Here is a 24,894-nt window from a genome sequence, read left to right as displayed (position 1 = left end):
ACTAGCCGACACCGCAGTCCCTGCCGAACTGGAGGATCAGGCCTAGATACCAGCCGGCAAGCTTACGTTCCATCTAACCACACAAACGCTGTCTCACCTTGATCACGTGTGCCGGATTTTGAGCCACTGGAAGGTGGGGAGAGAACTTTTGTCAGCCACCATAGCGCCTTGTGCTGTTTCCTCTACCGTACATAGAGCGTTATAAATACACACAGTCCACCCTTTTGTGTAAACAATGAAGTTTGTAAGCTTCTTTTAGTGTGGTGAGACCTGAAAACTGTAGTATTTATGATATTTCGGTGTGAAAGCAATTTATCCGGTCAACCCAGCATATGACTAACTGATCCACTACTTTACTACTGCTATATAGGGCCTGTAGCTCTCTGTTTCTATTGGAAAGGAATCACAGCATCGCCCGATGACTAATACAGCCGCCACCCAATCAATCCACCAAAGTAATGAACGGTCTAAGGAATCAACCAGTGTTCATATGAACCGGAACTCAACATATGAGCAACCGAACAAATGTTTATATATTTATTTGATAAGTGTGTTTTAACCTTTAATTCATTTCGTTCTCATTTAAGGTGTCAGTTGTCTTTATGGGTGTAGGAAACGTGAGTGCCGTAGTAAACTAACGAACATTGGCAAGATGCTAACAAACTTTCCCAACCAGTATGACACACAGAATAGCACGCCATATAATCAGTGGAAAATAAGTTGTCACCAAGGACCCACAAACCGTGAGATCGGGGGAATCGGCAAATTCCCGGGATTAAACCGTGCATATAACACCAAAGATTGATTTTGCATTTTACACTGACTGAACTTCTGAACAATTAACAATTAACAATTAACTCATTTCAAATCCTTTCGCCAATTAAGTAAAAACGGCCCATCGAAACCTCAACCAATCGAACCACGGACAAATCGAACCACAACTAGAATGAACGACTGATAAAATGAACTGCTGGCCGATAAAGCTATCAGGAGAGAAAGCGATGGAAGTAAACGACAACTGACCACGCAAGTGAAATACCCTGTTAAAAGACTCCTATAGATCAAAACGGAACCCTTTTAAATAGCCCAGGTTTCCCAGGATAGATAAACTCTCCAGTCTGCATGCAGTATTATTTTCCGACATTGAAAACTAATGGCTACAAGAGTGTCGAACCCAGAAAAGATCGAGCATGGTCACCGTTTGCTCTATGGAACCCTTGACGGTGAGTGTTAAAGTGAGATTTTGTACGGGTACATGTACTTTGTGAAGGTTGGTTGTTTACCCTGCCCACTCCGGGTTGCTCCATGCAAAAACCTGACCGTGAAGTTGTTCAATTCAAAAATGTTTAGAATCGCTTAAAAAAACAAGTAAATCATTTATAAGCGTTTATCATATCATTTATAATTTCTTGTTTGCATGAGATATGTTGTATTTTATTCCAAATGTGAAAACCTTAATTCCCTTGGGTATGGAAGCAGATAGGAGACATCTCCTTACCTCGCTATCTCGACCTTTCTTATACCGGGCGAGACAGTGAGGCAGCGAAGTGAAGCGATTTAACGAGGTAATGTGGCAGCGAAGCGATCGAGGCAGCGAAGCGCGGTAGCAAGGCAACGAGTTAGCGAGGCGAGACAGCGAGGTAGCGAGGTGGCGACGTGGTGAAGCAAGGCAGCAAGATGAGTCATTTCGCAGCCCACTACCTCGCTTTGCTACATCGCTACCCCGCTTCGCTGCCTCGCTATTTCACCACCTCACTGCCTCGGCATCCACCGAACACAATCAGGAACTTAGCAAAGGTCGAGGTAGTGAAGCAGCGAGACAGCGAGGTACGTAGCGATGCGACGCAGCGAGGTAGCGAGATTATGTTAATCTCGCTACCTCGCTCGCTCGCATATTTACCACGCTTCTTTACCTCGTTTCGCTATGTCGTTACCTCGCTGTCTCGCCCTGTTTTAGAAAGGTCAACATATTGAAATGTCCTCAATCGGCTTCGATACATATGTGAGAAATACTGCAGTGTCGTTTATATAGGTCTACTAAAATATTAGTCAGCAAAAGGATCTCGGCCAATCATCAAATATAAGTGTGGCGGTCAGTTGAATATCATTAAAGGAGTATGAAAACAAGGTGTATTTAGGCTCTTAGGCGATGCTAAAAATGGTTGTTAATATTGTTCAAAAGGCTGTTGACCACACGATATATTGGGTGCTTTGAAAAGGTGTTCAAAAAAGAAACTTGACATAGATATGGACATACATTTATGATAAAGATGCTAAATGCGCCATATACAAGAAATTATCTACGACACTAAGAAGAAAGGTAAAAATATGATCGATTGAAGGTATACTATCCCGAGACGAATTAAGCGTTTTGGTTTTATGTCATGACAACATATGGATATCTAAAACTGAAAATAAGTATGATATATGACATTCTTTCATTTGATTTATTGATTTATTTATCTGTTCATTTATTGGTTTATATACAGTAATTAATATACAGTCTTGTAATTCATTGTCTAACATTAGGTCCAAGGTACACAGTGACACAGCTCATTTACTCCCTAATGCTCCCCGATTCTGCAGACTATGCATGACGATGGTGTTTTTAAAACAGGTACCAGTCTCATTTGTCTGTGTTTGAGACAATCAGAGGAGCTAGCGTAACGAAATTTTTAAGGTCAGGATTTTTTGTCAGGATAAATTTTTCTTAGTTTAGGATAAATTAAACAATGAAAAAGAAAAAAGTAGTTAAATAAAAGGGTTTTTATAACGACTGTTCATATCAAGTTTGTCAGTTATATACTAAAACTAATATGGCCCTATAGCAACCGGAACTAGGGGCAATTAGATACGATGGAGCTATAACTTTTTCACGAGTGGAAGACATTGTGGTTTGGGGCAATACAGGAATGTCAATGTGAGAAGGTGTCTACATGTAGTTAAATGGTAGCTTAGAAACACTGGTGTACGAAGTACACGCCTATTATTATATTGTAGCTCTTGGATATATTTGTTACGGCTTTACCTACATTATACATTATATATAAACCTCAGATTTTGAACCCTATAAATTGATTTTCATGAAAATATTTACTTGTTAAAGTATTGAAGACATGAACTGAACCTTATTAATAAGTATATATTCTTGATGTATTTTTCATGACATTTACAAATCAGGTAAAAAAACTAGGTCTTCTCAATATCTCAATATATGTGGTCCTGTCATCAATACCACAGTTGGAGATTTTGAATGATCTTGTTAAATTGTGGAAGATCAGTTTCAAATTCGAAACCCTGGTGTAACATGATGCAGCTCAATTTCGCAACCTAGAATAGTCTTTTGTTAAACTGTGTTGGGAAGAAGCGTTGATTAACGATGTGCAGAACGTGTGTTAACAAAGGGTGTTCAAGGAGATATAGGTACCTTTTGAACATCATTTAAAGGTGTTGACGTAGACACCCATTTTTATTTGTTGACTGTGTATACTTCATATTATCAGCTAAGAATATAGCACATGGTGCAATTTTTTTTAAAAAACTTTTCTTGTAGAGCAAGCAATCATTTTTGTAACACTTGAGTTACTGCGAGAAAGCTGAATGGGTAAAATTTCAAACCACGTATATTTAAACAAATATAATGCCTTTATATCTTTATTGAATTTGTATGAGCAGAAATGTGTAGCGAACATTTGAAATTATTTGTCTAATGTGAGCAAGTGTACATGAGTACAATTATTTATACGCCAACAGTGTAGAACGCGTCCATAATTAAAAGTATAAAGGTGTACACTGCAGCCTTTGTATAACAATGAGCAACACGTTTCCAAAATAGTTCATGGTGTGCAACATGTAGGCCTATCATTTTCAACGTTTATGTAACCGTTTTGAAGTAAGCAATTCGCATGTAACACTGACAGCTACCATACGAACCGTGTATCTACCATTTACAGTGAAAACCTAATAGTCTTGCGATTATTCATACTGGCCGTCCATTACGATTTTAGGCTGGTATATACGAATGTCTGTTTCCATGCCTGTATTGTTCGTAAATTCAGTTCTACTGTTTCTATCCGTGATCAGAGCGTTTGTTTCAGCATAATCTCCTATCGGTCACAACACGAGGGTGTTTACCTTTTGCAAGCTATACCGTCCCAGTTTCAACATGTTCCTGAAAATATACTCTAACCCTTTACGACGGCATCTGCAAGTACTAAATGTCGTTGAGTGATAAGCCCCCATCCTTCGTTTGCTCTTGATATTGTTCGGTCAATGAATGGTTCTTCTAACCTTCTACCCTAGAAGTGACCAGAGTATCACATTGCTAAGTACCCATGGTGCATTTGTCATATATAGATATTCATGGTCCATCTAACACAGATATTCCGGAGGTGCACGAACGCACGCCAGACCATCGTGCACCCACAGAGGTAACCAGCATGCATCTGTATGTTATTGCTAAGCGCCCATTGTGCATTTATGTTCTACCAGGTCATTGTGTGACCATCCAGTGAACCGCAAATAGGTTCCCTTTGGCGTAGACGCGTCAGGGATAGGGGCCAATCTCTGACGTAAACGCACCTCGGATAGGCCTACCTCTGACGTAGACGCACCATAGAATCTTTGTGACACCATGTAAACATATATGCTTCAACTTCTATATATTATGCACCCTGAACACATATGTATTAGACGCATGTAAGACTTATACGCTTCATTTATTTACCTTTCTACACAGTGTTTTGAAAAAAGATTGGCAAACTGTTTGACAGTAGGTTAACAGTGGAGAAACCCTCTTGGTTAGGTGCACCATTGGTGTTTCAGTGATACCTCGGTATATCTGAAGGATTTGCTGGTAGGATTCCATTTTTGCGTAGGATATAATTTAGAATTTTTCAGAATACTGGCTGGAGCCGCGAAACGGCCGTACAGTCATTTAGTATAATGATAATGTATATATTATCCTATAATTTAATATAGGCTAGCCTACTGTCTTTTCCAAATGTAGGTTAAAACGTTTCGAAACATAACATTCAGCGGAAATTTATAAAGGCCCCAGAGGCGTTCATACCCTAAGTCCATACCCTATATTACACCCCAGCCCCCCCCCCCCCCCCCCCCCATGTAAACTATACTTGTACGTGCACTCTTTTCACGTGTCCCGCTTAGAGTGTCTTTATACAGCGGTGACTCCAATCTCGCTTGGAGGAACTCTTATGTGTGTGGAGGAAAGAAGATTCGTGCTTCACATGGCATAGATAGTGGAGGGGTCAAAAGTTTGAGAACACAAACCAATGGTCAGTGCAAGCATTAATAGCTCCATGGTTAAAAAGACGCATGCTGATATTTGCCATAAGTTCTAGAATGTCACTTTTTGTAATAATTTATTCCAGTTTCTTCTGGAATACACGATGAAACTATAGTTTATTCATCTGTTTTTCGTACTTTTGTTCCCATGCAGATCAATCGTGTAAGCTGTTGTGTGGCTGCGATGCCTGCATCATTTCAACGAGAAGTGCTCCCTTTTCTCAGTCAAATTTGAATTAAATGCGTTCACGAGTCCTTACCGGGGTACCCTTTCGCGCATTTTTGTTTTTATATTACTTTTCCTGCACCAATAATTATTTACACGAATTGTGTTAATTGTATCAGGTCAGACACGCAGATTAGTGTATATATATATATATGATAGATGTAACGTTTGAATGATTATCACTCTCTTCCAGTGTCTTCAATATTGGTGCACTGTTTATGACACCATACCATAAACAGTGCTAATAAACATAACAAGGCTGTTAAAGAACATATTCCTCAGATTTTCATCTCGTTACATATATGTTAATGGAAATGATCACTGAAAAATGGATATCGTTGCACAGAAGAAAGGGAAATAACTTACAAATTCAGTTTTAAAGTTAAACAATAGATTTCACTGGTTATCAATTTTAATATGCTATTAATGGGATACCAGCTGAAGTCTAAACTAGGAGAGAATTACAGAATTTCAATGAAGTGGAACACTCAGCGGCAGCTGTAACCGCAAAACATCACAGTTAGTAGACCTTATATGTCATAGATGAAACCGCAGCTCATAACATGTTTCAGGTCGCGGAATAAATATTTGTAGTGACGAAGTCCTAATTCAGCGCAATGCCACCTGTTGTGAGAAGAGAATCTGCCGATACCCCATTGCCAAAGGCATTTTTTCTGACATGTACATGAATGTCAGTTGAAGTCAATCACTGAAGAATTTCCTTGAACATGAATATATTCTGCCCTTACTGCCTAACTGTGTGCTGTACATCATTTTCATTGACTTTAAAGTATATGCAATCTGTGATATTACAAATAAATTACCCTAATGAAGGTTTTTTTTTTTAATACCACTAGGTTCGGATTTGTTGCAGAATTAGTGGAATTAGGTTTCCTGTTTCAGGCAGAATTAGAACATGGAGGAGAATGTGCAGACTTTAAGTCATGATGTTTAAAACAGTGTTGCTGTTTTTTTGCATGGTTGAACTTAGTCAGAGTCTATGTTTTAACCATATGGCATGGTTTTGATATAAATACCAACAGAATATTAATATGTTGGCAATATTCAACCTTGAAACCTACCCAATGTCATTATTTAATTAGTCATGTTTAATTATTTTCTATAATCTATATACCACTATAATGTTTGCTCTGCTTTGCCTTAGGTTACTTCAGTGTCTGTCTGCGTGCCTTTCCTGTCCCTTTGCTATCTCATTGTACTTTGCTCTGAACTTCTGAAGCATTTTGGAGGGGACTGTCATAATACCTTTATCATTGAAATTTACTGATTCTCTGTGTCCATTCTAGTTCTATGCTTCAAGTTGTTCCTCTATTTTATTTGTTGTTTGGTATATTACAAATGATACACAGGGCATAACTGGCAAATGGCAAGAAATGTGATAAGCTGTTTACTTCAAAGGCCTCTAATTTACTCCTTGCACTCTAACTTTCCTTCACCCATGAAAATATTCTTGAATGTGGTGATACACACCAGTCGATAAATCAGTCAGTCATTTGACCTTAGCTTAGAGTTTTATTTGCTTGGTACATGTTTCATTCACTTAATACATTGGGTACATGAATCAAGTTCTTGATTGGGCTACAGATTTAAATTAGGAGGCACTTCAGGATTGCTGATGATGAGCAAAGTTTTTCATGGATTTGTCCACCACAACTGCAATAATATACATGTGGGTAAAATGTTACATATACTGTAGCAGATGTGTTAACTGTTTTATTTGCTTTTTGCTTTCAGAAAAAAAATGGATCAGAAGACACTGAATGACATTGCAGAAAATCTTGGCGTGCTTTATGAGGTGTTAGACAACATTTCTGATGGTAGAAAGACCTTCAGGGCATGTCTAACACTCACAAACAACAGTAACAAACCTCTAAAAGCTGGGAGATGGGGAATTTATTTCTGTCATGTTCGAATGATAGAACCAGATGTGCTACCAGATGAAAAATATGTCTTGATTCCAGAAGCACAGGTGAAGATCTCCCACATTAATGGCTGCCTGTTTGTTTTGGAACCAGCAAGATATTTCAAAACTTTAGAGCAGGGGTGTTCTCTGAAAATTTCGTTCAAGGGGCAGTATTATTCTGTGGCCAAAACGGATGTGATGCCTAACTGGTACTTTGCTGCTGAAGGATGTTATCCAGCACTAATACAAAGCACTGTGGATGAAACATTAGGCTTTGTGGCTGACTTTGACACACCATTAAAGTGGAAGCGGTTTGATTATTCCGTTGGCTATGGGAGACGTATTGATGCCTATAATCCTTATACGGCAGGGGAACGCTATGAAAAAAATGCAAGAGCAGATGGCCGGGTGATTGCTCAAATGGTCATACCAACACCGTTGCACTTGTCCAAAAGGGAGGGAAAGTTTGTCACAGTCACAACAGACAAATGGGTCATTAGCTGCACCAGCCACAGCTTAGTAAATGAAGCAAAATATCTGGCAGGTTGGTATAGATACTGTAATTTACCTAAAGTTTAGCATTTTTCAAGCGACACATTTCGCTTGAAGCTGATTGATTTCTTTACCTTTTAATTCCACTTAAAAACATTTTAATGAAGTTTGATTAAATTCTTAGAAGAGGTGTGGTCATTGGATGCTTCCAATTGGGTAATAAAATTCCTAAAATATTTAAACTTTTTTCATACTGCGGAATCATTTTAATGTTATGAGTCCTGCCATTTAATTATGTCTGTATATTGCAGAAAAGACTTTGCTGCCAGTAGACGAGGGTCATCAGGAGTGTCGGAGAGCAACTGTGCACCTGGAATTGTGCGACACTGCTACTATCCTCTCAGGAAGACAGGTAACAGGCTTGTTTGTAGAAGAGGCTTACCAGATCCGTGTCAGTGCTGAGGATGATCAGGTAACCATTCAGGGGACTAATCCCGCGGGTGTGTTTTATGGCATCCAGACATTCTTGAGCCTGTGGAATCCAGATGGGCGTGTCCCTGAGGTGAAGATCCAGGATGCTCCTCGCTTCCCTTACCGTGGCATGCACATTGATGTTGTGAGAAACTTCCACTCAGTGAGGGATATAAAGCTGTTGCTAGAGACGATGGCCATGTATAAACTCAACAAACTCCATTTTCATTTGACGGATGATGAAGGTTGGAGGCTTGAGATTCCTGGCTTAGAAGAGCTGACACAGGTAAAAAAAAAAAAAATTGATACCATTGTATAGTTTCTCTTTCTCTTCTGTAATGTGTTATTTCGACTATACTCTGATTCAGATCAGCCATGATTCTTTTATGCTGATGTAGACGATTGTAGTTTCTACTGTACTTTTTCACTGACGTAAATCTTCGTCATTTTAAAACCATACTTATTTCAGTTTTCTATTATATTTTTTTTGTTCTATGCACCTGCCAGGTAGCAGTTTTTATCTTGTTGTTTTGTGAAAGTAAATGTTTAACAGCGCTGTCAAAAAATTGTATTATGGTACCTGTAAACATTTTCATCATTCAGTATTACATATTTTTATTTGTGCACCAGATTGGTGGTAAAACAGGCCACGACTTAAGTGAGACAAAATGTATTCTTCCTGTACTTGGATCTGGTCCTGAAATCCGATCAGCCTTTTACTCCATAGAGGAGTACCGTGACTTGCTTTTGTATGCAAAACTTCGCCATATTGAAATCATTCCGGAGATTGACATGCCTGGCCATGCTCATGCAGCTATCAAAACTATGCAGTTACGTCAGGATAGGTTGAAGGAAATGGGAAGAAAATTTGAGGACTACACCCTTGTGGGCAAAACCTCAGGTGGGGACCATCTCTCGGTGCAGAAGTATGTGAACAATGCCATTGATCCAGGTTTGGAATCAACATATGCTTTTGTTAGAAAAGTGATCTCAGAACTTATTTCTCTGCATGCCAATATTTCCCCATTGAGGTCATTTCACTTTGGTGGTGACGAGGTACCAACAAAGTCGTGGAGAGACTACCAGGCTTGTCAAAAGCTTCTCTCTGAGGGTATCGTTGACAGTGAAGAAGATCTCATGGAATATTTCGTGAAGCGCGTTGCTGAAGTTGCTGCTGAATGTAACGTGGACCTGTCAGCTTGGCAGGATGCAGTGCTCTTTGATGATGGAGAAATGATTGAACGACATGACATACCAAGTAAGGAAGTGACTGTGTACGCTTGGTTAAATCGTTGGGAGGTTAGATTGGCTGACTCTGGGAACCGCTTAGCAAACTCAGGTTACAAGGTGAGTCAGTCTACAGAGGCATTTTCTCAGAAAATGTGACAGTATATGCCTTTTTTAACTGAAGCAAGCGCCTCTGTTGGAGGACGACGTTATTGTACATTCTTCTTCTTAAAAATGGTGTTTTTATTCTTGACCGTTGTGCACATCTCTGGAATAGACATGCTCCTGCATCAAATTTTACTGCTGTGAAGGTCTTCCAGCAACCTGCAGATGGTTGTGAGTTGCCTTGGGCCCTGCATGGTTTCCTCTCTCCATAATGGTGACCACAGTCGTAGAAGTGAAATATTCTTGAGTATGGCTTAGAACTTCAATCAAATAAAAAAAATAAATGCTACTGGTAATTAGTAAATGGTAATTGACCTCAAATTTCTCCCATGACAAAGGTGCCTATTTTGCTTGATTGTGAGAGTTTTGATGATCTTAGGTGTTTGAATGATAGGATGATATATTGGAGAACTTCGATTTTCAGAACCAAAAGTAATATTTTATGACATTTAATAGCAGTTAAAATGGCACTGTTTTGAGTGAAATTTTAGGTCATACACTGCAATATCCATACCTTATTCTAAGCAGTATTAAGACTGTTTCAGTGAGGCAGTTTTAAAAAAATATAAAACACGTTCTTATCCTGTTTTCAGGTGGTAATGGCACAGGGCACCCATCTCTACTTTGACCATCCTTATGAACCAGATCCTAATGAGAGAGGGCTGTACTGGGCCACTCGATACATTGACACATTCAAGACATTTAGCTTTATGCCTTTGAATCTGCTTGGCAACTGTGATGAGAAACTGTCTGGAGAACCAATCACAGATGAGGATCTAGAGACGGCAGAAAAGGTGTTTGAGCGCTTAGAGAAGCCAGAGAATGTAATAGGTATGGTCATGGTGACATAAAATTTCGTCACCAAGACTAATTTACTTCTTTTAGCTGATTCTGAAAGTTCCGTCGATCTTAGGATAACGTTTTGAGGTTTGTGTGGTAGCAGGATGATATTCTATTGGAAAAATGTAAGAGTCGGCAGCTAAAATAATGGTTTATTACCTTTATTTGGCTCTAAAAATGTGCTTAAAATTGTAATATAATGACAGATTTATATTGTATGGTGTTTTATGCTGTAGTCAAGAATATATAACTCATACGACTTATACAGCCAGCATTATTGCTAGAGAAAACACAACCATCTGCACCTTGATGACAGATTTTTCCACTTAAGGATTTGTAGCTTCAGCGTAGAATTTTAGATGTACTTACTCTTGTACTCTGTAAAGGTAAAATTTAATACTACACATGTAGCAGAATGCTGCTAGGGCTTAAACGGTTTGTGTTTTTTTTTTCTGTTTAAAGCATATCAGGTTAATGCTGTGAAATTTTGAAGAATGTTATTGCAGAGGATTAGGAAATCGTATACCACCCATTTTATCAACTCAGGTATTCAGGGCCAGCTATGGAGTGAATTAATTCGCAGTCCTGAACAACTCCACCAGCTGATCTATCCGAGAATCCTGGCTCTGGCGGAGCGTGCTTGGCATGAGGCATCATGGGAGTCGTACCCAACAAGATCTGAGAGACAGGCAGTCTTGCATGATGATTGGTCATCATTTGCAGCAGCATTAGGGAGCCATGAGCTGAAGCGTCTAGATGACCTGGGCATCATGTACCATGTGCCCCTTCCAGGGGCCAGGTGAGTTTGACAGGTGTAAATAATCCACCAAATGCCTCGAGAGCCCCTTTTACTATTATATTTTTTTATTTGATTGATGTTTTACGCAGTACACAAGAACATTTGACTTACGACGGGAGCCAGCATTTTGTTAGGGGAAACCCATGACCATGTGCAGGTTGCCGACAGACCTTCCCACTTGTGGGTGGAGAGGAAGCAACCCCTTTACTGTGATAGAAGGTGTGCATATTTTGACGTTAGTATGGCGTGCTATAAAAATTAATGGATATATTCTATGACAAATATAGATTAGAACTGATAGGTTATGATTTTGTAAACAAGACTTGCACCAGTTTGAATGCAGTTAAAAATCTATTTAAAAGATATGATAATATTAGGATCTTTCATATGTATGCAAATTATACGTCATGTAAATGTAGAAAATATTTGCGTGAGGTCATAATCCCCAACTCAGTTTTCTCATTAAAACCTGAGCTGAGAAACAAACTCATCGTCTGTATATTAACTTGAGGTTAGGAGTCTCTCTTTAAATTTGTGGATGTCCTTGTTATACAGCTTTGGTTGTGTGTTTCCACTTGGCCTCACTTATGAGAGCAAACCATATTCACGCGTACGTGGACATGTATTGCCAAAGTTTTTTGGCAAAGTTTTGGGAATTTTAGAAGTTGCTGGAGGGTGATCTGCCCTTTTCAAAGATCATTAAGAAAAGGATATGATTGTTGCAGATTAGTAGATGGTTATAAGCTGTACACAAACACAGCATATCCTGGCCTCTCTGTGGAACACAGCCTGGATGGAGGAAAACACTGGAAAGAAGCACATGATGGAACAGAAGTGTACGAATCCTCAGTGCTCCTACGCACCAGGTAAGCTCTGCTGCTTGCTTTTAGCAGATGATTTTGTCGGGCAAGACTGCCTGGTTACATTAGGTAAGCCTGTCTTTTTTCCCCTATGGTCTTACTAGGTACTATTAGCTATCTCCTGTCAGGTAAACTGGGGCCATTTTCAATAAACTTGTAACTCTTTCCTCAAAATGATGTTGTCTGCAGGTTAGAGTGCCTCAAGTCAATGTGCCTCTCAAAAAAACTTGCCTCATATTTCAAACTTTCATCTCCTTTCAAATGATGGCAATCTAACTCACATACTCTGCTCATTTCTATGTAATTTTCCAGAGGAATCTCAAATACTGTTCTTTTAATTTACTGTCCTCACCGATGAAACGAATTAACTTGTTAGCTTGTGGTCACATCGACAGCTAGAACTTCAGCTGTTCCGAGCGGCTTGCTGTTGAAATGTCAAAATTTTGGCATTGAAATACTCCAGAAGACTATTACATTTCCACTGCTGTCAGTAAGCATAACTTAATCATCTTGTTTCAATTCATAATGGCCCTTGTTGAGGTAAGTTCCATCAAGTTGGAGTTCAGAAATGTGAAGCAATTTTGGTGGGGATGGACTCAGTGTTATGATCAATGTCAAAATATTAAAATAGCATACTGAGTCCATGTAGATGGACTGCCATAAAAATGTGAATTTTCAACCTGAGAAAGCCTGGAAGGACAGTTGCAAGTTCATGATTGTGAAAAGTAGGCCCTGATCTCACTAGATTGTGCCGGTGGAACAGTCCTGTCACGAAGCAAAGTGCTGATTTGTGACTGTATATGTTCTGGTATAAATGGTGCTTTGAGTTATGGGATGTAAAACTCCCTCCTTCATTTATTCATTACAGGTATTTCCTTGTCTCTCATTTCAGATCTGCAGATGGGAAACGTGTTAGTCGGGTGATTTCGATAGATGCTGGTACACAGCCATCAACAGACTCTGCCAATCAGCAGATAGCCGCCAGTCCTCTCAATCAGAGTTAAACAGAGTGAAAGAAAGAACTGAAAAACATATGTACAGAAAAAAATATGTACAGAGTAAAATAACCTTGTTTTTGAAGATGGGGCAGAGTAGTGTAATGTTTGTCCTACCCGAGCGTTTCTATAATGTGTATCTGAGGTAATTGTGTATCTTGCATATGTGAATTATCTACCTCAAGTCTGGACATGATCGTTCCCATGCAAGGCTTTGCTATGCACATTACTATTGCTCTTTGTGAAATATCTTCTTAAAGACCACAGGGTTTTCTTTAACTGCAGGTGTCTCGAAACACCTTGGTTAACTTTAGTGCTATCTTAAGTTGTGGTATAATTAAATTGTTGATTTTGTGTCAGGGACCATTCATGTTTTACACATGCAAACTTATTTTACCAGCTACACACTTACCAGTGAGTCCTCTCGCTCTGATTCTGCCCAGTCTGATAAATTCATGTTTTATACCACCATATTCACTACAAATGGGTATATGTATATCTATATATATATATATATACTTTTTTTTTTGACAAAATCTGACCAACCCATATTCTACATTGTCTCACCCATTCATATACACACTTGGTTATACACGTGTATTATGAACATCATTGTTACTGGACAAGTTCTTTGCAATTTACATGGGGATGTGCTTTATCATATATACATATAACTTTCAGATTAAAAGTTGTGCATTTTTCAAGCCACCATGATTCACATACATTTTACAAATACACATATGTAGAATTTGTAAATGTACTTACATCTATGTTTTGTAAGTTTTATCCTCTTGGTACTTCCGCAATATTATGCAAGCCTACTGCCCTTTGAACAGCCCATGTGGCTATATTAATGAATATTAATCATAATAATGAACTTGCTCTGTGATAAATTGTGAAAGAGTGGAAAGTAAAACACTAAAATATAACCAGGCATGAAATGGTGTATGCGGTCACTGTGAGTTCAAGTCCAGCTGCCTGGTTTCCTCCCACCATAATGTTGGCTGCTGTCGTATAAGTGAAATATTCTTGAGTATGGCGTAAAACACCAATGGAATAAATAAAAAAATAAATGAAATGAAATGGTCTTTCTATTCTAAAATATCACAAATTTTCCTGGTCCATTTAATCCAAGTCTTAGCTGAGGAAGAAATATGAATGCAACGCCTTAGAACTCAAAGAAGCAGCAGCAAAGCAGTCGAGTGATACATCTGAATTTAAATTTGTTTATATATCATGAAATCGATGACCACCTGGTACTCTTGCTTTTGTTGTTTGAAAGTGCATCATCAGATAAGACTTTTGAGGTGTACAGCTGTTCGTTGAGTTTTATGTTTAAATTCATGCTTTTATCTGCCCAACAGTCAAACACAGAGTTAACAGCAGGTGTTATATTCAAAACAGTGTGTAAGTTAAATATAAGAAGTTTGTGTTTTGAAAAAAAAAATATTGTGTATTCAACCTTAATGCACATCCAACCAGTAAGTAAGCACCCACCCAGGTAAATAAACCAGATTTGTAGCTATAAAGTTATATCACAGGCATTCCAGTTTCCTCCATTCATAAAAATGACCATCTCCATTGGATAAATGAAAAATGCTTGATTATGGCGTCAACAATCAACTAAACAACAAATTGCAACTACATTACACTAAAATAAAGTATTTCTGCTCCACACATATCAATGACAAACATGTTTCACCCACATGACAAACTTCTGATATAACGAACAGTCTACTGCACCAGTTCACATCTGGTTCATACATACTGTTAGCCCATGTCAGTGTAGGGCTAATCAATGTGTGGCAACTCTGTGCACTGTGTTGTTAACCCCCAAGTACATATACAGGATATTCCAAGCTCTTTAAAGTGCTGCTCATTTATGAGGGGGGTGGGGGGGTAACCAAATACTGCACACTTGGGGAACAAACCTGGATTCAGGTGAATACTTGGCATGGTAACACAGGTATATTGTTAGGTTCCAACTTCCATTTTCTGGATGCAGGAGAGGTTTAAGTTGTGCAGAATGTAAATGGTAATAGGTTATCAGATATAGATATCTCGCAAAAATCATTGGGAGGTGATGTTGACTTCGCCATTATGCAAAATTTTCAATGATCCTCAAAACAATCTAGTAAACAGCATGTCCTGTTAAAAAAAAAAAAAGAGATTACTATGTGGTTGCAGGACATGGGTCATCTCCTTGTCTGAATGCGGTGAAGACTGATGGTCCATTGCAAAGAATAAAATTGTATATTTTGGTAATCGTTTTTATTTGTTGCGTCCTTTAAACATGACATTTGTAACGTTAATTTTTTTCTGACACTGCAATCGCAGTTTTTTTGACCAATTCAGTAAAATAGCAAAGCCACTGTTCTGACCAAACAAGGTGTCTACCTTAAAAGACAGAGGCAGACTTTAGGTCACATGATCACAGAGATTTAAAAAGAATATTTGACTGAAGATATGTGTGGACATCCTATGAGATTTCAACGGATGACCTAGGTGACACTTACTGGTGAAGGCCTCCAGGCATGGGCCCAAGATATCCACCTCATCTCACCTGACGCGGGTTTAAAAAAAAACCAAAAAAAAAAAAACATATCACCCAAACTCACCTGCCAAGGACTTGTGACCTACAGCAGTATGATTACTGTTGGTCTGCACACATATTAACAATCACAAGTTTGGGTCAGTACAGATGATGAAATTACACGTATCAACTCCACTTTACAATCTTATGATCTTGTAATACAACGCCTAAATTTTTGTGATTTCGTTGAGGCATGAGGTTTTAGTTCCTTTTTATGACACTGGAGTACACAGAAAATGATGGGATATAAAAACCTTTTTCCTGAAACACCTAATTGTAAATGAATTTCCATAAAGCTATATTTGCACATTTAATTGACTGAGAAATTGTTTTATTTAACTTATTCAGCTTTCTCTTAATTTAATATTTATAACAGACTCTTCTCTGGCAAAAGTATGTGACTAAATACTGATTACTCCTTGCCCATGAAGGCATTTTGTTGTAGCAGACTTTGTTTCAAGTCATTTCTCTCATTGGGATTGCACAGGAATGATTGTCTTACTGGCAAACAATGCACGTGTCAGTCTGAAAGCAGGCCACCCTGTTTCTTGCAGGCACGTCTGTTGGAACATGGGATAGTAGTGACTAATATCCTTGCAAATGGTTCTGCTCCCCCTTCACACAGCGGGATTTCAGAGTCCAAATGTCCTATTAAAATTGCAGAGGTAATGAAAATTATCTTAATATTAAGAGATGTCTTTCATATCAATCATGTAAATTAGTGTTGAACTTCAAATTCAAGAATGATACCATAAGTGAAGACTTGAGTTTGACTAAACTAAGGGCAGGCCTTGAAGTTTTACCACAGCCTATCAAATAACTCTGGTATCACCAAAGAGAGAGTATCTTCATAATCAGCTCATAGCAATAAACTAAATAGCAGTTTCAAGTATGCATCAGTACTTCTCAGCAGATGGGGTCTGATCAGGTTGCTCGAGTCATAAACAAACGCAAAGAATTTATGCCTATACTACAAAATCTCAGACTTTTGTGACAGCCCAGAATTTTGTTCTGTTCTAGTTCTACCGTGTATTTGCAACATCATGTATTACTAATGAAGTTCTGCATTATAAAATTTATTTATTTGATTGGTGTTTTACGCTGTACTCAAGAATATTTCACTTATACGATGGCGGCAAGCATTATGGTGGGAGGAAACCGGGCAGAGCCCGGGGGAAACACATGACCATCTGCAGGTTGCTTGCAGACCTTCCCACTTTCGACCGGAGAGGAAGCCAGCATGAGCTGGGCTTGAACTCACAGCGACCGCATTGGTGAGAGACTCCTGGGTCATTACGCTGCGCTAGCGCACTAGCCAACTGAGCCACGGAGACCCCTCCATTGTAAGAGATTCTCAGCGAATTCAGTTTGGACTGGAGTTGTCCCTGCACAGGAATAGGAATACCTTATCAATCAAGTGGAATAGAACAATACTGTTCACTTGGATGTGACTGAACAAACCATGAAGAAGCTACATGATTATTACCTTAAATTGTATGTCCTCTCGAGGCAAGCCTGTGCGCTTAACTGCCAAGTCTATTACTTCCTCAGCCAAGTTCTCTTGAGATGTTCCGGCAATATCAATGAAATGGCAGTCTGTACTCGCATAGTGGCAAGAAATAGCCTACAAAACAAACACAGCTAGTGTAAATGAACCCTAAAAAATTCCAGACAATTTTAAGATTATCTTCCGTATTCCCATATTCCCATATTCATATGCAGAAATCTAAGGAAATGCAGAGTGGAAACAAATATCCATAGAATATAAATTTATATTTGACAGCAAGGCCAAAGGGGCATACGAATGCATAAGTTCAATACATAAAGTACTGAAATCGTTAATTTGGTAATTTAAGGTAATTAATATGCCCACAGAGCATCAGTGATGGAACTTCCCATTTTTGTCATTATGCTTTATATGCATGATATTGAGATACCACCCAAAGTTATGCACAACTTTGTATTGTGTATTCTAACACACAATATGTTAAGTCAAGAATTCAGTAATTTATGGTATTTAATATACACACACAGTGTAATAATAATTACAGGGAATAATCCCTTCATGTCATTGTGCTCTACATGTGTGCAAACCCTGAGCTCAATAAATACAGTACTTTTTAAGGTACCACCCCTAGCATTTATTTAACATGAATTCCACACAAAAACTAAGTAAGAAATTTGGTAACATACGGTATTTAATATGTACACACCGAATCAAGGATGCATGTGATATCCCCCTGGTGCTCTACATGTGTGCAAATCATGAGCTCAAAACATGCAGTACTTCTTGAGATACCATCGCTAACATTTTGGTTAACATTGATTCTAATAAACAATACCCAGTACACTAAGTCGGGATTTCTGTAATTTACGGTATCTCATACGTACACACCGAATCAATGATGGAATATCCCCCTTGTGTTATTGTGCTCCACATGTGTGCAACCCCTAATCTCCAGCAATACTTTTTAAGATACCACCCCTAAGATTTTGTGTAACATTGCCGACGCTCAGGATACAAAATAAGCTACAGAGACGGGCTAAAATATACATGCACACAACACCAAAACGTTACTGGCTGAAGAAATCTATGCAACCTCTAGAACAGACCTTTCTGAAACTATCCGTCCTGTTTGTTCCAGATCCATGAATCAGAAGAGGATGAAAGAAAACTGTGTCTCCAGGATCCATCTCCAGGTGCACCATGGGAAGGGTCGGGTCGAAATTCGTTATGCCATGATACATCTTATTGACCCCTCCCTAAACAATTCACAAAAACTTACTTTACTACAAACTTACTCAGGAACTAATGTAAATTAGGAAGACTGAACTTTAACCCAAAAATATTTTATGTAGCCCAGTATGGTATTAAATAAATTCTCCATGCAGCCTCGAATTAAATGTTCTTTTGTACAAAACTGTAACGAAGTTTGACCGAGACAGAATATTTATTTATTTATTTGACTGGTGTTTTATGCCATACTCAAGAATATTTCACTTATATGACGGCGGCCAGCAATATGGTGGGTTGAATCCGGGCAGAGCCCGCGGGAAACCCACGACCATCCGCAGGTTTTTGCCAGACCTTCCCACGTAAGGCAGGAGAGGAAGCCAGCATGAGCTGGACTTGAACTCACAGCGACCGCATTGGTGAGAGAATGCTGGGTCATCACGCTTCGCTAGCACGCTAACCAACTGAGTCACAGAGGCCTCTCACAGTCAAAATAGGTTTAATGCCTAATTTCATAGGTACACCTTTGAAAAAGATGCCAGGATTTCCACCTAAAAGGGAGCATGTGGTCTGTGGAACTTTGGTTAAAAACGTGCCACTGAATACAAGTAGTCAACATGTCAATGTAATTTATCTAACTGTGTGTACCTTTTCCTGCAAGTATACTTCACAAACACACAGGTGCACTGAATCCCTTGGCTCTGTCGCTCACCACAAAAAGAGTCCTAATAAGAATGCTTGATACATTATTGAATTAGCCTAACCTCCCATTTTGGGTAGCTATGTGGCTTCAAGTCCCCTTGGTGAGATCCTGGCACCACAACGAGGCATCCATTTTGACGATGAACTTTCTCCATTGCTGTCCAGGAGCACACTATTCTATCGGCAGGGCGAAATGGGAAGTAGTGCAGGTCCTGATGGACTGGATGGCGAGAAGTTTTCTTACCTGAAAACAGTCCAGGTGCTATTAGAAATTATGATCTTTACCCATATATTTACACATATTTATTCCCCGTTTCACTGTGCTGGGTAGGTAAGTTCAGAAATGAATTTTCTGTCCACTTTATCCTTGACCCAAAAATGTCACATGAGTATAAAAATCTAAATAGAATGTGAAAGCGATGCTACATAGGCAGAGGGGTTCAGGTGGGACTTACACTGAATGACTTCGCTCCACCTATGAATGATACAAACAAGTTATCCATTCACCAGACAAGTAGATAGCCAGCTCATCCAACATGAAGTAAGGACAAGGCTTAATATCTGGAACAGTTTGAATGACCTGTTGCAGGTGAACTACTATTGAAGTGGAAACATACAAGCTCTCCATGGTCAGCACTTGCTTACCTAGATCTGGTGGTTTGTTGATCAGCATTGTGTGCATAGCCATTATGTTGGGCCCAGTGAAATTCTCCACATATCGTATAATCTGAAACAAATAAAACAAACACCATGACAGTATCAAAAAAATTACTTAGGAGAATCGGTGTAATTGACACAGCCCTAGTCCCAACTGACCTTTTAATATCAAATATACTAGTTTTTTTCTAAATCTTTTCATTTATGGAGGGAAATAAGTACTTGAAGGTTGACTATGATCCAATACTAACAACTGATGCTCTGATGCTTTGGTGAAAGCTTAAGCCACTTTGTACAGAAGTTTGTAAACGTCTTACTGTCTGGATTTATGTCAGGTTTTATAAGTACGTGTGCTATGAATGCATCAAAGAATTATGACAGTTACTAATATAATGAATTACATGAGTTCTTACAGTTATCTTTTCTGAAATTTCTGAAAGTAAAGACTGACTTTCTGAAAGAGACAGCTGAATATTACCTGTGGCAAGCAGCAGTATTGAAAAAGAGCATCATCATACTGAAAATCTTGGATTTTTACGACTGCCTTTTCTCCTTGGATAGGGGAAGACTTTGCCAAAGCCACATCTTTCATTACAGTTAATCCTGGAACTGTACATTCTCCATTACAAATCTCCGCAAACCTCTTTCTGAATCAGACAGCAATTATGATGTTAAGAAACCTATACATGAATGTGCTATAACTTGGACATACCAAAACATAATAGGATGTATGTATAAAAATATTTATTTATTTATATTATTGGTGTTTTATGCCATACTGGACAATACTTCACTTATATGACTGCTGCCAGTATTCTGGTGGGAAGGAGCTGGGCAGAGACTTGCAGGAAAACCTCCACCATCTGCAGGTTGTTAGCAGACCTTGCCACACGCAACCTGAGAGGAAGGCAGCGTAAACTGGACTTGATCTCACAGCGACCGCATTGGTGAGAGGTTTCCAAGTCATTGTGGGGTTTCCAGACTAAATTGTGACTACACAATGTAAATCCATGATTGATACACCTAACACAAACTGTAAGATGTAAGCTAGTTGTGTACTGAGATACTAAAGGTAAACAATAACCAGGTTAATATCAAAGCACAAAAGTAAGATATAAAAACCATAAAATCATTTTAAAAGAAAAGACAACACTATAGCTCAGATGTATCTATATGTCAATAAAATATCCCCCACAAATTTAAAAAGCAGAAGTTTTTATTTCACTCACACATAGATGTACATTGTGTTTCTGGTTGCTCTAAAATGGCAGATCCCATGGCCTTATAAGAATTCCTTATTGGATGTTGATTTATAGAATTACCTACCATGTAAGAAAAGCATGTCTGTGACTGTTTAGGTCTGATTTTACCACTCACAAGTAACTCAGGTAATATTATTTGTTGTACTTTGTTTTAATGCAAGGACATATCACTTTTAAATTTCTGTAAAACTAGGATTTGGCTTTGTATTAGGAATATACTAGGTTTTTCCACAAAAAAAAAACATGCAGGAAGAACACAGCTTCTTGAGGATGCCTATTGATCTTGGACACTAAAGTTATCTTTCCAGTATGACATATCAAGGACAAGGTGCTTACCTGTAAGACTGGAGGGCAGAGACTGGCACCAGATATTTTATGACAAGATATCCATTTTCCTCATAGAAATTCCGCTGGTTTTTGGTTAACGTTTTCAAGGGGTTCTCAAGGGTGTACCGAAAAGAGCTCTGTACGGCAGGGGACAAATTCCCAGAAACATTTTGAACATCCTTAATGAACACAACTTAAGGAAAATGACTCACAAAATAATAACTTAGCACCTATACATGTTTGTTGTCAAAAAATACTTCTGCACTTCTGCACATAAATTTAATGAAAAGTAGGGAAGAGATGTACAAAAAGAAAGTACCACGAAGAGGCCAGTTTACATGTATTAGAACCAGTATTTTTACATGAAACCCACCTCCACAATTAATAAAATTTTTCCATCGAGAGGTTTACTTACAGCCATTAATAAAAACAGAACACATACACTTCACTGAAATAAATCCAATGAAAATCCGCCACTTTTCACATGCCTTGGCTGATCATGTTGTAGAGACTGGTCAGAAATGGACTCAATTATTCACATTATTCAAATGGAAATGCTTCTTCACACATGAATGGAAAATAGAATCAACCAACTGGTGCTCATATAAGCAGTTTGCTCCTATCTTAAAGTGAAAAGAGAGCACCTGACTAATGTTTATGTCCACTGAAAGACTACCATTCAAAGTATCTTAAACTGGCATTAAATACTTTTTTAGATTTTTTTCAACCCAGTAAACGTTTAGAGAAACTTCGTCTAGACACAGCTTCAGTGTATCACCATTATGGACGGGAATGTGACATCACGTTTACTCTAGCTCTCGAATGTCAAGGTTATTTTCCGTATTATAGGCAAAGCAGTAACCTATGGCAGATAAAAGTTGTGGATGGCAATTAAGGTCAAAGTGATAAATAGCTTTCATGGATATTGGACATGGTGCAAGGATATTTCTTCCACTGCTTGCACTGTTTATACAGTAAGCCTGCTATATCATTTGTAGTTCAAGTAGCCTGCAGAAGCATGGCTGATGAATACAGGCAGGGTTGTGCTGGTGATTTTGACTCCTATTAAATTAAATATTTACAAAATTACAATGGGACTGTTGCACAACTAGATTCATGCTCAATTCTGAAACAAATGAAAACAAATCTAAGCGCCACTTAGGCTGACCTAAGCATTCGACTATCGCTGAATTTTATGCTTCACTTTTGTGGTTGTGGCTTCTAAGATGAGAGCAGTGCTGACCAAGTTATCATGGATGTCAGAGAAAACACCTTGGCTTAAACACAGCGTTTCAGCAATTTTACTTTATTTTTTAAAAGAAAACAGGAAAAAATTATCCCTTGTATGCAAGAAAGACAAAGGAGCAAAATTCTCATCAACTTTCGGCATCTCTAATGAATTTTTCAGTGACTCTGATATTTGTTATTACTAACAAACTGCTGACCAAGCTGTAAAATGAATGACAAAAAATGTATTTGTATAACTTGAACTGCATGTCTACATGTAAGTAGCCCTTGGATCTACTGAGGAGATGAATGCTGTTTATGCTGAGACAGTATGCTACTGTCTGACATAATTTGTGATACCATCGTTGAATATTACAGGGCTTGAAATTAACTAATTTTATGTCTGTGGTGGTTTGTAAATGATACAGACCTGCCCCTCAACACTCTGTGAAAAGGCAACTCGGCTTTATGTAGCTAAATCATAGTAAACGATCTCAAAATGATATCTTATGCAGTAACTCTGTGTTAATAATCACATGTATCACTTCGTATCACTTAATGGAGTAAATGGGTAAAGGGTACATCACAGCTTAAGCCACACAATCTGATATCAACGTGTTTGATTGAATAAAATTCTCAATATGTCTGCCTCTATTCACACTAGTCATTTATGCAGTTTTGACATTTTGTTCTCTGTGTTATTCAGTGAAATCACATTAAAATAATAAAGTATGATGGTTTTTAGAAACCTTGAGAATCCTGCTTTTGAAAGAAATATGTTTTAGGTCCTTGAAGACAAGTTAAACTGAGCACATGAACCTTAGCATATGATGTGACATCTTCAATGTTGTTGCTGCTTTAAAAACACTGAAAGCATGTTTTAAGAATATGTACCATACTAGCTGGGACAAGTGAAATATGAAATATAGTTGTAACAAGTAATGAAACAAAAAATAATAAATCCATGAGAATTACGTACACACTTGCCTATAATTAATTTTGAGTACTGTACCAGTATAAAGAAGATGATTGCGAGTATATATTGGTACCCCATCCCTGCGAATTTGATACTGAATTTTATCCTTTTTCCTCGTAAAATGCAACAAGGCTGACAAAGTAGCCTACCTCAGTAGAGTAGTCCATGCAGGTACACTCAGTGCATGGGCTACTGTAAAATTAATTGTGTAAAATTAATAGCAATCGTGGCATTGCTAGAAGGAATGTCAGCATTTTAAAGAGTTTTCCGTGCTGTACTAGAAGAGCTGAGGGACCACAAGGTATAATGAGCATATCATAAGTCCATTAATTGTCATTTGAGCTGTACTGCGGATGTTCCCTCATACAGTAATCACAATGATCATAATGATCAACAATTTTCAAGGGCATGAGAGAAAGGGTTAAACACTGACAGCAATCTAAACAGTGTTTTACAGTATTGACTGGGATATCTGTAGTCTAAAATTTACGCCTACGGTATTCCAATTATTGAGTTAAAAGAGAGATCAAAAGGATACTGGGCTCTTTTTACCAGTGTGGCGAACCAAGTGTCCTGTTAGTGTTCGAATCCGCTCAGCCATTATCAACTTCAGTCATGTCATCTGTCATATAGTGATATACGCATTAAAGTAACATGCCTCGACCAAAGTTCATAGATGTATTACGTGCTCTGTGACAGTACTATTGTTGTTGTTGTAATATCCACTGGCATAGCATAACTCGTACATTTCAGGCAGGTGACCAGTGCATCAGATTCGCCGGCATCACGTGCAAAAATTGGATCTATCTGTTCGGTAAGTTACAGCTAAATTAATCAGTCAAAATAATGATGCTTTTATTTTAATGTTTACCACTAACTCATGGAAAGTTGAATACGTATGTGTCTGTGACATCTGTAAAACACGCCTCTCGGTTGTCAGGTTCCGTGGTGTAGTGGTTATCACGTCTGCTTAACACGCAGAAGGTCGCGAGTTCGATCCTCGCCGGAACCTCTCCATTAAAGGGTGAAATTTTGTACAGACACCAAATTTTCTCTGTCCAGATGTTTTCATTTTTCCTTAAACATAAATGTTCTAGCACCTTCCATTAG

The 24,894-nt window shown here is 38.4% G+C and overlaps 2 protein-coding genes and 1 non-coding gene across 4 annotated transcripts; 2 read left to right on the top strand and 1 right to left on the bottom strand.

Moving 5' to 3' along the window:
* The first annotated feature begins 5,256 nt into the window (after nucleotides 1–5,256).
* Nucleotides 5,257–13,779, top strand: LOC135469647 (N,N'-diacetylchitobiase-like). 2 transcript variants are annotated; one of them, XM_064748188.1, is made up of 8 exons: nucleotides 5,257–5,297; nucleotides 7,289–8,001; nucleotides 8,261–8,706; nucleotides 9,051–9,767; nucleotides 10,406–10,643; nucleotides 11,199–11,451; nucleotides 12,177–12,317; nucleotides 13,204–13,779. In XM_064748188.1, exons 2-8 carry the CDS (start codon nucleotides 7,296–7,298, stop codon nucleotides 13,313–13,315), a joined length of 2,613 nt encoding a protein of 870 aa, XP_064604258.1. In that variant the 5' UTR covers nucleotides 5,257–5,297; nucleotides 7,289–7,295; the 3' UTR covers nucleotides 13,316–13,779. The 2 variants fall into 2 exon arrangements, with proteins under 2 accessions (XP_064604258.1, XP_064604259.1); XM_064748189.1 differs by lacking the exons at nucleotides 12,177–12,317; nucleotides 13,204–13,779 and having other exon boundaries at nucleotides 11,115–11,243.
* Nucleotides 13,780–13,889: 110 nt separating this feature from the next.
* Nucleotides 13,890–24,601, bottom strand: LOC135470040 (phytanoyl-CoA dioxygenase, peroxisomal-like). Its single transcript, XM_064748748.1, has 8 exons — nucleotides 24,323–24,601; nucleotides 21,591–21,760; nucleotides 20,471–20,639; nucleotides 19,981–20,062; nucleotides 19,398–19,579; nucleotides 18,513–18,662; nucleotides 17,386–17,523; nucleotides 13,890–16,547 (listed from the first exon to the last, which is right to left on the bottom strand). Exons 1-8 carry the CDS (start codon nucleotides 24,383–24,385, stop codon nucleotides 16,485–16,487), a joined length of 1,017 nt encoding a protein of 338 aa, XP_064604818.1. The 5' UTR covers nucleotides 24,386–24,601; the 3' UTR covers nucleotides 13,890–16,484.
* A 122-nt stretch (nucleotides 24,602–24,723) lies between these two features.
* Trnav-aac (transfer RNA valine (anticodon AAC)) lies at nucleotides 24,724–24,796 on the top strand. Its single transcript has one exon. It is a non-coding gene; the product is annotated as a tRNA-Val (tRNA).
* The last annotated feature ends 98 nt before the right edge of the window (nucleotides 24,797–24,894 follow it).

The sequence above is a fragment of the Liolophura sinensis genome, chromosome 7 (assembly GCF_032854445.1).
Source record: "Liolophura sinensis isolate JHLJ2023 chromosome 7, CUHK_Ljap_v2, whole genome shotgun sequence".
Lineage (NCBI taxonomy): Eukaryota > Metazoa > Mollusca > Polyplacophora > Chitonida > Chitonidae > Liolophura > Liolophura sinensis.
This window is presented reverse-complemented; position numbering and strand designations above follow the sequence as displayed.

Excerpts from the sequence above, each read along its gene's own strand:
- LOC135470040 (XM_064748748.1), bottom strand. The coding sequence starts at position 24,385 with ATGGCTGAGCGGATTCGAACACTAACAGGACACTTGGTTCGCCACACT. Across the intron at positions 21,761-24,322 it reads ACACTGGTAAAAAGAGCCCA|GATGTTCAAAATGTTTCTGG; the intron begins GTATCCTTTTGA and ends GTGTTCATTAAG. Across the intron at positions 17,524-18,512 it reads GGACGGATAGTTTCAGAAAG|GCTATTTCTTGCCACTATGC; the intron begins GTCTGTTCTAGA and ends TTTGTTTTGTAG.
- LOC135469647 (XM_064748188.1), top strand. The coding sequence starts at position 7,296 with ATGGATCAGAAGACACTGAATGACATTGCAGAAAATCTTGGCGTGCTT. Across the intron at positions 8,002-8,260 it reads TGAAGCAAAATATCTGGCAG|AAAAGACTTTGCTGCCAGTA; the intron begins GTTGGTATAGAT and ends TGTATATTGCAG. Across the intron at positions 10,644-11,198 it reads GAAGCCAGAGAATGTAATAG|GTATTCAGGGCCAGCTATGG; the intron begins GTATGGTCATGG and ends TTATCAACTCAG.